This window comes from Oryx dammah, unplaced genomic scaffold, assembly GCF_014754425.2.
Source record: "Oryx dammah isolate SB20612 unplaced genomic scaffold, SCBI_Odam_1.1 HiC_scaffold_27, whole genome shotgun sequence".
Lineage (NCBI taxonomy): Eukaryota > Metazoa > Chordata > Mammalia > Artiodactyla > Bovidae > Oryx > Oryx dammah.
Genome location: NW_024070211.1, coordinates 50,493,948 through 50,508,295, shown reverse-complemented (window position 1 = coordinate 50,508,295; position 14,348 = coordinate 50,493,948). Strand labels below are relative to the sequence as shown.

Below are 14,348 nucleotides of genomic sequence, written 5' to 3'. Positions count from 1 at the left end.
ACTTTTGGAATCCAGTCCCCTATAATGAAAAGGACGTCTTTTTTTAGTGTTAGTTCTAGAAGGTCTTTTAGGTCTTAATAGAACCGTTCAGTTTCTTCAGCACTACTGGTTGGGGCATCAACTTGGATTACTGTGATACTGAATTGCTTTTCTTGGAAATTCACAGAGATCATTCTGTCATTTTTGAGATTGCGTCCAAGTACTGCATTTTGGACTCTTCTGTTGACTATGAGGGCTACTCCATTTCTTCTAAGGGATTCTTGCCCATAGTAGTATATATAACAGTCATCTGAGTTAAATTCTCCCATTCCAGTCCATTTTAGTTCACTGATTCCTAAAATTTCATTGTTCACTCTTGCCATCTCCTGTTTGACCATTTCCAATTTACCTTGATTCATGGACCTAACATTCCATGTTCCTATGCAGTAGTGCTCTTTACAGCATTGGACTTTACCTCCATCACCAGTCACATCTGCAAGTGGGCGTTCTTTTTGGTTTGTCTTTGTCTTGTCATTCTTTCTGTAGTTATTTCTCCACTGTTCTCCCGTAGCATATTGGGCACCTGCTGACCTGGGGAGTTCATCTTTCAGTGTCCTATCTTTTTGCCTTTTCATACTGTTCATGGAGTTCTCAAGGCAGGAATACTGAAGTGGTTTGCCATTCCTTTCTCTAGTGGACCACATTTTGTGAGAAACGTATCTGCTCAGTAAAGCTTTAATCTAGTAGTTTGGCCTGAGGTAACCCAGCCCTGGTGTCTAAGGGTCTATAGTAGATTAATGGTGACCTCCAAGAGGACTGACCCAAGGGGGACCTTCCAGGACTGCTGCTTCCAGTGACTCTGTCCCTGCAGTAAGCTCCTGCCAACCCACACCTCCACAGGAGACCCTCCAACACTAGCAAGTAGTTTTGGTTCAGTCTCCTGTGGGGTCACTGCTCCTTTCCTCTGGGTCTTGGTATATGTACTATTTTGTTTGTGCCCTCCAAAACTGGAGTCTCTGTTTTCCCACAGTCCTGTGAAAGTCCTATAATCAAATCTCTCTGGCCTTCAAAGTCAGATTCCCTGGGGATTCCTAATCTCTTTGTTGGCTCTCCAGGCTGGGAACCCTGACATGGGGTTCAGAACCTTCACAACAGTGGGAGAACTTCTTTGATATTATTGTTCTCCAGTTTATGGTTGCCCACCTGGTGAGTATGGGATTTGATTTTTATTGTGATTGCACCCTCCTACCATCTCGCTGTGGCTTCTTCTTTGTCTTTGGACATAGGGTATCTTGTTTTGGTGGGTTCCAGTGTTCTCCTGTAGATGGTTGTTCAACAGCCAGTTGCTATTTTGGTGCTCTCGCAGGAGGAGATGAGTGCATGTCCTCCTACTCTGCCATTTCGAACTGGAAGTTCTGCTCATTCTTAAGAGTCACTGTGATACAGAAGCTTGATCACTCCAATCAGAAAAGATCAGTTTTGTCTTTCAATTTTTACTCCTAGGACACTAAGCAGACTATAATCACAAGGTTCTCTTGCTCTTTTTTTTTTCCCAGCATACTTATATACCAAGCATGTGCTAAGGATTACATATATTACCTCCTTTAATCCTAGCAGCTGTTATGTAAAGGGATATTTGCCATCCTTATTTTACAGATAATAAAAAAGCTTAGAGAAGTTAACTTGTCCAAAATCACCCAGCTAGTACGGGATGAAGCGGATATAAATCTAGGTTTGACCCCAGACTCGGTGTTTAATAGTTTATGTTATGTTGCCTTTTATTCTGCATTCTGTAGTAGTAGTTTATGTGTATGACTCATTTCCTGTACTACATTGTGTTCTTCCTAGGACACTGTCTTATGTGTCTTTGTTATTACCCATAGTGCTAAGCGTATTTTGCATCTAACAGATACTCGATAAATACTTTTCATTATTTCAAACATTGTGTTTTTACCCCATGTAACTATTGTTATGATACTAGATCTGAATAGAATTATGGTAGTGAACAAGACAAATTCCTACTTTCATGAAATTTACCACTTAGTAGACTGAATAATGTGACTTATATACATAACAGTTTAATAAACATTTTAAAACCTTGGAATATGACACAAGTGAGATCCCATTTTATCAAGTATGAAGCTGTGAAGATTTGCCTTGTAATCAGTATTGTTCAGAACAATGTATTTTAAAGTATGCTTACAGAAGCAATTATTAGCCTGTACTATATTTATAAAAGCTTTATAAATTGTGGATAGAGGGAGTATGCATAAAAATGGTAAGCCAGAGAAAAATTAATTGTGCAAAACGGTTACAGACTTCTGCTCTCACAGTATCTGAGCACAGTTTCAGATACTGTCAAAAGAATTTACACTAAACTGTGAAACATGATTGCCCCTGAAGAGTGGAATTATTTGGAAGAGGTGTGGAGGAGTTAGAGGTGGAAGAATTTTTTTACTTTGTATACATTGATATTGTCTTACTTTTTAAAGTATAGTACCATGTTGAAATTTTAAATTACCAAAATATACCTAATATAGTTCTGTATCTGAAAATTTGTTCATGTTAGGAATCATATAAATTTTGCAGCAAGCTGGGTAAATGATGCACCTTGATTGTTGGCAAGAAGAGCTGTAAAGTGATAAAATTGTGGTCAAGTCAGGGTAGGGACAAAGAGAAAACTGGACATTAAGATAAATTCTTTCAAAAAGAGGTTTTATTTATATAAATTAAATTTTACTTTTGTAAGTATCAGTATCTTTGATTAGTTATTTAGAATGATATCCTATCAAATGACTTCTGGCATCTCAGCTTTTAATATTACTTCTAACACTCAGGAGGAACAGAAAATGATGACACAGACATTTCAAGAACAAAACTTACTGCTGGATGCAGCCCATGCCAGTATTACAAGTGAGCTACAGACTGTTCAGAATGAAAAAACACAACTCCAAGTGCATCTGTAAGTAAATTGTAGGCAACTTTTGCGTTTTTTGCTTTTGCACTTGTATTTTGTATCTTTAATGCTAAGGTTTTGATTCTGCATTTGCTGGGCCAGCCACAAAAATAAAGACACTGCTCTCATGGAACTAATTTTGTTAGAACATTTTGGTAATTGCTCTCAGGCAGGAGATACATTCTATAAGAACATTTAGTCATAAAGAAGAGCTCTCATTTAGCTTTCATATCTCCTTGTTCTCTTCCTGCAGGGACCATTTAATCCTTGAGCATAACCAATGTATCCAGAAAGCACAAGAGGCTGAGAAGAGGGCAACAGTCCAGAAAGAGCTGCTAGAATCCACTATTGCAAGATTGCGAGGTGACCTGGAAGCATCAATGCAAGAGAAGAAGTCTCTGCTAGAGGAGAAAGACAGACTTCAGAAAGAGGTAGGTGGAGGCAGATTTGTTACCTCCTGGTTGTGGGCGGTGGTCTTGTTTTAAAATTGTATTTTAAGTGCAAAAGACAAGAAAAGAAATACAACCCAAATGGAGTTTGTCTGAGTTACCCATGAAAGAAGTCTTCGGGTGGGTAATCTGTGTCTTTTAGCCATGTGAGTAGTTTGTGCCAAATAGTATACCCTTACATAGCATTAGTGAACGTTTACTAACCATTCACACATCCTCATGTTAGTTAAGGGGTCAGATTTTAAAAATCAATTTTCCCCAGTGGGAGTAGCAGAAACAGTGTAAGGGGAAACAGCCCTGTCTTCCTAGTCAGGAAGGAACCAGCAGAGTCTGACATGCAGACGTGTCTTTCTAATTTCAGGGCTATTTGTGAAGTCTGCTCTGCCTCAGAGACTCCCTGAGTGGCCCCTTTTCTGAGAGGATGTGCTTACTCTGCAGTGTAGGTATTAACTCACATGCAGGGTGTGTCTGCTATAGTAGAGCCTGTCAACTGTTTTTAAAAGACTGGTTTCCTTTTTTTCTCCCCCTTCTTGGGCAGGTTAATAAAACAGAGAAAGAAGTAGCAGAAGAAAAATGCAGCTTGGAAAAAGAATTAGCTAAAAGCAAGGTATTCCACGTTTTCTGTCTTTTTGTGTCATTATGTTTTATTTCCTTCTGTATTGCTGCCTGCTGTATCAGCTTATCTTAGTGAGGAGACAGGTTATATTGTTGAATAGCAAAATGTAGGGGAGAAGAGAAGCTACGAAGCTGGATGCCCTCAGAGCGCTTCAGTCACTTCAGCATAAGGCTGCTTCTGGGAAAGGATTGCTTATTGAGCATCTTGTGTTTGCCAGCGAATCATCACTGCCTCTGACCCTAGTGTTCACCAAGCAGTTTAGCCAGGAAGACTCCCAAGAGTGAGCTCATGGGCCTGTGGGAAGCAGAGGGATGATTGCTGACAGTATTTTTTTTTTTTTTTTGAAAAAGCTAATTTAGGCTTATTAGTTCTTGCAGTTTTGTGAGATACCCCTTTCTAGGTATTAAGGTAGAATGGCCAGAGAAACGAATACAATCCTTATCAAAATAGAGCAAAAAAAAAGAAAGAAAGAAAACTTTAAAACATTGCTATTTGCATTTCAGAATTTAAGAGAGTAAGGATTATGTAGTGTTGTCATCTGGAGTATATCTGGAGCACCAAGGACTATTAGGCCACCCTACTCAATAAAACCAGCAACAGGTGTCAGATAGTCATCAAGCCTGGACTGTTCGGCTTCTGGCTCAACTAAATAGTATTCATATTACCTACCATATATGTGAACTTTCTAAAAAACTATTTTTTATTTATCTTTGCCCATGCTGGGTCTTCGTTGCTGTGCAGGCTTTTCTCAAGTTGCGGTTGAGTGGAAGCTACTCTCTAGTTGGGGCGCATGGGCTTCCCACTGCAGTGGCTTCTCTTACTGCAGAGCACAGGCTCCAGGCACACAGGCTTCGGTGGGTGTGGCTCCTGGGCCCTAGAGCACAGGTTCAGTAGTTGTGGAACACGGACTTAGTTGCTCTGCAGTATGTGGGATCTTCACAGATTGGAGACTGAACCTGTGTCTCCCACATTAGCAGGTGGATTCTCGACCACTGAGCCACCAGGGAAGACCCATCTATGTGAACTTTTAGTTTAAGAACTACAGAGAGAAAAAAAGCTAAATTCTGTACTGGAGCTCCAAGACAGTTCACCAAGCTGGCAATACCTTCCATGGTTTACTCACTCATGTCCAGTGATTCAAAAACAGTCCACCCAAAAGATCTTTAAATAAAGCTGACTTCCTGTGGCTAGGATTTTGCTGGTGTCAGTGTGGCCTCAATATGCTTTTTAAAATTTGGAAAATTGGTGGATACTATTAATTCATTAATACTTTTTGCTTTAAAATTCTAGTGAATATTTCATGGCTGTGGTGAATGGCTATTTATGATTACAACATAGCATTATTATTTTGCTTGTCTGATTTCATTTGTCTTCATGTAGACTAAGTATATGCTCATGGGGCTGAAAGATAATTATACTTTCTTGTTTGCTGTTGTTCAGTCACCAAGTTGTGTCCAACTCTTCACAACTCCATGGACTGCAGCATGCCAGGCTTCCCTGTCTCTCACCATCTCCTGGAGATTGCCCAAGTTCATGTCCATTGAATCAGTGATGCCATCCAACCATCTCATTCTCTGTCATCCTATTCTCCTCCTGCCTTCAATCTTTCCCAGTATTAGGGTATTTTCCATTGAGTCACCTGTTGGCATCAGGTGGCAAAGTATTAGAGCTTCAGCATCAGTCCTTCCAAAGAATATTCAGGGTTGATTTCCTTTAAGATTGACTCTCTTTGATGTCCAAAGGGACTCTTCAAGAGTCTTTTCCAGCACCACGGTTCAAAAGCATCACTTCTTCGGCACTCTGCTTTCTTTTGGGCTTCCCTCATAGCTCAGTTGGTAAAGAATCTGCCTGCAATGCAGAAGACTCAGGTTTGATACCTGGGTCTGGAAGATCTCCTGGAGAAGGAAATGGCAGCCCACCCCAGTATTGTTGCCTGGAGAATCCCATGGACAGAGGAAGGCTATAGTTCATGAGGTCTCAAGAGTAGGACATGACTTAGCGACTGAACCATCACTATCACCTTCTTTATGGTTCAGCTCTCACAAGTGTATGTGACTGCTGGAAGGATCATAGCCTTGCCTATATGGACCTTTGTCGGCGAAGTGATGTCTTTGCTTTTTAACACACTGTCTAGGTTTGTCATAGCTTTCCTGCCAAGAAGCAGTGACCTTCTAATTTCATGGGTGCTTGCACCATCCACAGTGATTTTAGAACCCCAGAAGAGGAAATCTGTCACTGCTTCCACCTTTTCCCCTTCTGTTTGCCATGAAGTGATGGGACTGGATGCCATGATCTTAGTTTTTTTAATGTTGAGTTTTAAGCCAGCATTTTCACTCTCCTCCTTCACCCTAATCGAGAGGCTCATTAGTTTTCCTTCACTTTCTGCCATTAGAGTGGTATCATCCACATATCTGATGTTGTTATTACTCCCGGCAATCTTGATTCCAGCTGGTAACTCATCCAGCCTGTCATAACTTATATATGATGTGCTCTGTGTATAAGTTAAATAGACAAGGTGACAATAAATAGCCTTGTTGTATTCGTTTCTCAATCCTGAACAAATCAGTTGTTCCATATAGGGTTCTAGCTGTTGCTTCTTGGCCCATTTACAGGTTTCTCAGGAGACAGGTAAGAAGGTCTGGTATTTCCATCTCATTAAGAGTTTTCCACAATTTGTTATGATTCACACAGTCAAAGGCTTTAGTGAAAGGCTAAAGGCTTTAGTCAGTGAAACAGAACTAGATGTTTTTCTGAAATTCCTTTGCTTTCTTGATGATTCAGCAGTTTGATCTCTGGTTCCTCTGCCTTTTCTAAGCCCAGCTTTAACACCTGGAAGTACTCAGTTCCCATAATGCTGAAGTCTTGAATGATTTTGAGAATAACCTTACTAACATGGGAGATGAGTGCAGTTGTCCAGTGGTGTGAACATTCTTTAGTATTGCCCTTCTAGGGAATTAGGACGACAGTTGACCTTTTGAAGTCCTATGGCCACTGCTGAGTTTTCCAAATTTGCTGACGTATTGAGTGCAGCATTTTCACAGCATCATCTTACAGGATTTGAAATAGCTCAACTGGAATTTCATCACCTCTAGCTTTGTTCGCAGTAGTACTTCCTAAGACCCACTTGACTTTATATTCCAGGATGTCTGGCTCTAGGTGAGTGATCACACCATCATAGTTATCTGGATCATGAAGATCTTTTTTGTATAGTTCTTCTGTGTATTTTTGCCACCTCTTCTAAATATCTTCTGCTTTTGTTAGGTCCATACTATTTCTGTCCTTTATTGTGCCCATCTTTGCATGAAATGTTCCCTTGGTATCTCTCATTTTCTTGAAGAAATCTGTAGTCTTTTCCATTCTGTTGTTTTCCTCTATTTCTTTGTATTGATCACTAAGAAAGGCTTTCTCATTTCTCTTTGCTGTTCTTTGGAACTCTGCATTCAGATGGGTATATCTTTCCTTTTCTCCTTTGCCTTTGACTTCTCTTCTTTGCTCAGCTATTTGTAAGGTCTCCTCCGACAACCATTTTGCCTTTTTGCCTTTCTTTTTCTTGGGGATGGTCTTGATCACTGCTTTCTGTACAATCTCACAAACCTCTCTCCATAATTCCTCAAGTACTCCACCTATCAGATCTAATACCTTAAATCTGTTTGTCACTTCCACTGTATAATTATAAGGGATTTGATTTAGGTCATACTTGAATGGTCTAGTGGTTCCTACTTTCTTCAATTTAAGTCTGAATTTGGCAATAAGGAGTTCATGATCAGAGTCACAGTCATCTCCTGGTCTTGTTTTTGCTGACTGCATAGAACTTTTCCATCTTTGGCTGCAAATAATGTAATAAATCTGATTTCAGTATTAACCATCTGCTGATGTCTATGTGTAGAGTCTTCTCTTATGTTGTTGGAAGAAGGTCTTTTCTATACCAGTCTGTTCTCATGGCAAAACTCTATTAGCCTTTGCCCTCCTTCATTCTGTACTCCAAGGCCAAATTTGCCTGTTACTCCAGGTATATCTTGGATTCCTATTTTTGCATTCCAGTCCCTTGTGATGAAAATCACATCTTTTTTTGGTGTTAGTTCTAGAAGGTCTTGTAGGTCTTCATAGAACCATTCAACTTCAACCTCTCTGCATTGGTGCTTGGGGTATCAACTGGGATTACTGTGATATTGAATGGCTTTCCTTGGAAACACGCAGAGATCGTTCTGTCATTTTTGAGATTGCACCCAAGTACTGCATTTCGGACTCTTTTGTTGACTATGAGAGCTACTCCATTTCTTCTAAGAAATTCTTGCCCACAGTAGTAGATATAATGGTCATTGAATTAAATTCGGGTCCATTTTAGTTCACTGATTCCTAAAATGTTGATGCTCACTCTTACCATCTCCTGTTTGACCACTTCCACTTTAACTTGATTCGTGGATCTAACATTCCAGGTTCCTATGCAATACTGTTCTTCACAGCATCAGACTTTACTTCCATCACTCATCACATCCACAGCTGGGCGTTCTTTTTGCTTTGTCTTCTTCTCTTCATTCTTTCTGGAGCTATTTCTCTACTGTTCTCCAGTAGCATATTGGGCACCTACCAACCTGGGGAGTTCATCTTGCAGTGTCCTATCTTTTTGCCTTTTCATACTATTCATGGGGTTCTCAAGGCAAGAATACTGAAGTGGTTTGCCAGTGGACCACATTTTGTCAGAACTCTCCAGCATGACCTGTCCATCTTGGGTGGCCCTCCACAGCATGGCTCATAGTTTCATTGAGTTAAAGAAGGCTGTAGTCCATATGATCAGTTTGGTTCTGTTCGTTTGGTTGCTCAGTTATGTCCGACTCTTAGCAACACTATGGACTGCAGCACACCAGGCCTCCCTGTCCATCACCAACTCCTGGAGTCTACTCAAACTTATGTCCATTGAGTCGGTGATGCCATCCAACCATCTCATCCTCTGTTGTCCCCTTCTCCACCTGCCCTCGATCTTTCCCAGCATCAGGGTCTTTTCAACTGAGTCAGCTTGTCACATCAGGTGGCCAAACTATTGGAGTTTCAGCTTCAGCTTCAGTCCTTCCAATGAACACCCAGGACTGATCTCCTTTATGATGGACTGGTTGGATCTCCTTGCAGTCCAAGGGACTCTCAAGAGTCTTTTCCAACACCACAGTTCAAAAGTATCAATTCTTCGGCGCTCAGCTTTTCTCACATCCATACATGACCACTGGAAAAACCATAGCCTTGACTAGAAGGACCTTTGTTGGCAAAATAATGTCTCTGCTTTTTAATATGCTGTGTAGGTTGGTCATAACTTTCCTTTCAAGAAGTAAGCATCTTTTAATTTCCTGGCTGCAATCACCATCTACAGTGATTTTGGAGCCCAGAAAAATAAAGTCTGTCACTGATTTCATTGTTTTCCCATCTATTTGCCATGAAATGATGAGACTGCATGCCATGATCTTAGTTTTCTGAATGTTCAGCTATAAGCCAACATTTCACTCTCCTCTTTCAATTTCATCAAGAGGCTGTTTAGTTCTTCTTCATTTTCTGCCATAAGGGTGATGTCATCTGCATTTCTGAGGTTATTGATATTTCTCCTGGCAATGTTGATTCCAGCTGTGCTTCATTCAGCCCAGCGATTCTCATGATGTACTCTGCATATAAGTTAAATAAGCAGGATGACAATATACAGCCTTGACGTCCTCCTTTTCCTATTTGGAACCAGTCTGTTGTTCCATGTCCAGTTCTAACTGTTGCTTCCTGACCTGCATACAGGTTTCTCAAGAGGCAGGTCAGGTGGTTTGATATACTCCCATCTCTTGAAGAATTTTCCAGTTTTTTTGTAATCCACACAGTCAAAGGCATTGGCATAGTCAATAAAGCAGAAATAGATGTTTTTCTGGAACTCTCTTCCTTTTTCAATGATCCAACGAATGTTGACAATTTGATCTCTGGTTCCTCTGCCTTTTCTAAAACCAGTTTGAACATCTGGGAGTTCACGGTTCACGTATTGCTGAAGCCTGGTTTGGAGAATTTTGAGCATTACTTTGCTAGCTTCTGAGATGAGTGCAATTGTGCAGTAGTTTGAGCATTCTTTGGCATTGCCTTTCAGTGGGATTAGAATAAAAACTGACCTTTTCCAGTCCCATGGCCACTGCTGAGTTTTCCAGAGTTGCTGGCATATTGAGTGCAGCACTTTCACAGCATCATCTGCAGGATTTGAAATAGCTCACCTGGAATTCCATCACCTCCACTAGCTTTGTTTGTAGGGATGCTTCCTAAGACCCACTTCACTTTGTATTCCAGGATGTCTGGTTCTAGGTGAGTGATCACACCATCGTGATTATCTGGGTCATGAAGATCTTTTTGTATAGTTCTTCTGTGTATTCTTGCCACCTCTTCTTAATATCTTGTGCTTCTGTTAGGTGCATACTATTTCTGTCCTTAATTGTGCCCATGTTTGCATGAAATGTTCCCTTGGTATCTCTGATTTTCTTGAAAAGATCTCTAGTCTTTCCTTTTCTATTATTCTCTTGTATTTCTTTGTACTGATCACTGAGGAAGACTTTCTTATCTCCCCTTGCTATTCTTTGGAACTCTGCATTCAAATGGTATATCTTTCCTTTACTCCTTTGCTTCTCACTTTTCTTTTCTCAGCTTTTTGTATGGCCTCCTTAGACAGCCATTTAGCTTTTTTGCATTTCTTTTTCTTGGGGATGGTCTTGCTCCCTGTCTACTGTATAATGTCACGAACCTCCGTCCATAGTTCATCAGGCACTCTGTCTATCAGATCTAGTACCTTAAATCTATTTCTCACTTCCACTGTATAATCATAAGGGATTTGATTTAGGTCATACCTGAATGGTCTAGTGGTTTTCCCCACTTTCTTCAATTTAAGTTTCGTTTTCTGTGATTGTGGTTTTCATTCTGTCTGCCCTCCGATGAATAAGGGTAAGAGGCTTATGGAAGTTTCCCGATGGGAGAGACTGACCGTGGGGGAAAGTGGATCTTGTTCTGATGAGTGGGATTATGCTCAGTAAATCTTTAATCCAATTTTCTGTTGATGGAGGAGGCTGTGTTCCCTTCCTGTTATTTGCCCTGAGGCACAACTGGACCAGTGCCTCCACCGGAGACTCCTGGGCCCTACAGGCAAGTCTGGTTCAGTCTCCCACTGGACACCAAAGTCAAATTTCCCGGGGGTTCTCAGTCCCTTTGCCTGATCCCCAGGTTCGGAAATCTGTTGTGGGTCCTAGAACTTTCTTAACAGTGCAAGAATTTCCTTGGTATAATTGTTCTGCGTTTTGTGGGTCATCTGCTCGGCGGTTCTATGTTGGAGCTAATGGCGACCTCCAAGAGGGCTCTGTGCCACATGCTGCATTATGCCAAATCCTCCTCAGACAACCACTTTGCCTTTTTGCATTTTTTTTTCCTTTGGGATGGATTTGTTTTCTGCCTTCTGTACAATATTTCCGACCTCTGTCCATAGTTCTTCACGTACTCTGTTTACTAGATCTAATCCTTTGAATGTATTCATCACCTCTACTGTATATTCATAAGAGATTTAAGTCATTCCTGGCTGGTCTAGTGGTTTTCCCTGCTTTCTTTAGTTTAAGCCTGAATTTTGCAATGAGGAGCTGATCATCAGAGCCACAGTCAGTTCCAGGTCTTCTTTTTGCACACTGTATACAACTTCAACTCCATTTTTGGCTACAAATAATGTAATTAATCTGATTTTGGTATTGACTATTTGATGATGTTCATGTGTAAAGTGGTCTCTTGTGTTGTTGAAAAAGGGTGCTTGCTATGGCCAGTGCATTCCCTTGGCAGAATACTGTTAGCTTTTGCCCTGCTTTCTTTTGTACTCCAAGGCCAAACTTGCCTGTTACTCCAGGTATATCTTGACTTCTTTTGTATTCCAGTCCCCATGATGAATCCCAAAGAATGCTCAAACTACCGCACAGTTGCACTCATCTCACACACTAGCAAAGTAATGCTCAAAATTCTCCAAGCCTGGCTTTAACAGTACGTGAACCGTGAACTTCCAGATGTGCAAGGTGGATTTAGAAAAGGCAGAGGCACCAGAGACCAGGTTGCCAACATCCGTTGGATCATCAAAAAAGCAAGACAGTTCCAGAAAAACATCTACTTCTGCTTCACTAACTATGCCAATGCCTTTGACTGTGTGGATCACAACAAACTGTGGAAAATTCTTCAAGAGATGGGAATACCAGACCACTTAATCTGCCTCATGAGAAATCTGTGTGAAGGTCAAGAAGCAACAGTTAGTACTGGACATGGAACAACAGACTGGTTCCAAATCAGGAAAGGAGTACTTCAAGGCTGTATATTGTCACCCTGCTTGTATAACTTACATGCAGAGTGCATCATGCGAAATGCTAGGCTAGATGAAGCACAAGCTGGAATCAAGATTTCCAGTAGAAATATCAATAACCTCAGATACGCAGATGACACCACCCTTATGGCAGAAAGCAAAGAAGAACTAAAGAGCCGTGTGATGAAAGTGAAAGAGGAAAGTGAAAAAGTGGGCTTAAAGCTCAACATTCAGAAAACGAAGATCATGGCATCTGGTCCCTTCACTTCATTGCAAAATAGGTGAGGAAACAATGGAAACAGTGAGAGAGTTCATTTTGGAGGGCTCCAAAATCACTGCAGATGGTGACTGCAGCCATGAAATTAAAAGACGCTTGCTCCTTGGAAGAAAAGCTATGACCAACCTAGACAGCATATTAAAAAGCAGAGACATTACTTTGCCAACGAAGGTCCGTCTAATCAAGGCTACGGTTTTTACAGTAGTTGTGTATGGATATGAGAGTTGGACTGTAAAGAAAGCTGAGTGCCGAAGAATTGCTTCTTTTGAACTGTGGTGTTGGAGAAGACTCTTGAGAGTCCCTTGGACTGCAAGGAGATCCAGCCAGTCCATTCTGAAGGAAATCAGCCCTGGGATTTCTTTGGAGGGAATGATGCTAAAGCTGAAACTCCAGTACTTTGGCCACCTCATGCGAAGAGTTGACTCATTGGAAAAGACCCTGATGCTGGGAGGGATTGGGGGTAGGAGGAGAAGGGGACAACAGAGGATGAGATGGCTGGATGGTATCACTGACTTGATGGACATGAGTCTGAGTGAACTCCAGGAGTTGGTAATGGACAGGGAGGCCTGGCCGGCTGTGATTCATGGGGTTGCAAAGAGTCAGACACGACTGAGCGACTGAACTGACCTGATGCTTTATTGTTCCTCTGTTTCTCCATTACTGTCTTCCTTTGTATTAAATAGATATTTTTTGTGAACTGTTTTAATTCCCTTAATCTTTTACTCTGTATTTTTGATTTATAGGTAACAGAGTTACAAGCAAAAATAGTTGTATGTTGTACCTATATGTTGCTACATTTGCTGATAGCCTTTATTTCTTTGTGTAGATTCCAGTTATCATCTAATGCCCTTTTATTTCATCTTGAAGAGCACCCCTTAATATTTCTTACAGGGTAATTTTTATAGCCTCACAGTCCAGACCCCATGAAAGAATGGACAGTGGTAAATAACCCCACACAATTTAAATTGAGATAGAGAGAATTGAAATCTTAGGAATATTGAATCTTCTCATACAGGAACACAATATATCTCTCCATTTTATTTAGGTTTTTGACTTGTCAGTATTTTGTCAGTATTCTGTAATTTTCAGCATGTCAAATATTGGATTTTTTTTTTTAGATTTTTACCTAAAAATTTAATGGATTTTGATGTTATTAATGGAACTTTTAAGAAATAGAAAATTTCCAATTTCTTTTCTAATATATAGAAATGCAATTAATTTGACCTTGTGACCTTCAACTTTAGTAAAACTCTTATCCAGGTACCTTTTTTGTAGATCTTTTTGGAATATAGAAAATCATGTCTATTGTAAGTAGAGACAGTTTTATTTATCCCCAGTTTCTATGCCTTTTATTACTTTTTCGTACCTAATTGTACCAACTAAGCCCTCCTGTTTGATGTTGAATAGAAATGGCAAGAACAAATGTCCTTGCCTTTTTCCTCATCTTAGGGGAAAACATTCAGTCTTCCACCAATATTGGTATTAGTTGTTGGTTTTTTATAGATATACTTTATCAGGTAGAGTTGATTCCCTTTTGTTTCTGGGTTACTAGGTTTTTATTATAAATTCATACAAATTTTGTGAAATGCTTTTCTTTTATCTGCTAAGATGGTTATATGATTTTTCTTCTATAGTCTATTGGTGTGAATTATACTAATTAATTTTGAATGTTGAACATGCTTTGTATTACCAGGATAAACTTCACTTAGTCCTGATTTGTTATCCTTTTATGTATTGCTGGATTCATT

At 40.2% G+C, this 14,348-nt stretch overlaps 1 protein-coding gene across 6 annotated transcripts in view; it reads left to right on the top strand.

Annotated features, from left to right (window-relative positions):
• The window catches only part of CCDC150 (coiled-coil domain containing 150), a 90,887-nt gene that overhangs the window by 34,152 nt on the left and 42,387 nt on the right, over positions 1-14,348 (top strand). For 5 of the 6 annotated variants that reach the window (XR_005719042.1, XM_040228885.1, XM_040228884.1 and 2 more), the window contains 3 exons: positions 2,817-2,941; positions 3,189-3,366; positions 3,923-3,991. Coding sequence is in view for 5 of the 6 variants with exons in the window: in XM_040228885.1 (XP_040084819.1) it covers positions 2,817-2,941; positions 3,189-3,366; positions 3,923-3,991 (372 nt within the window). In the remaining variant the exon portion in view is untranslated. Of the gene's footprint in view, positions 1-2,816; positions 2,942-3,188; positions 3,367-3,745; positions 3,824-3,922; positions 3,992-14,348 lie in introns of those variants that run through there. The other variant, XM_040228888.1, reaches the window with a different exon arrangement.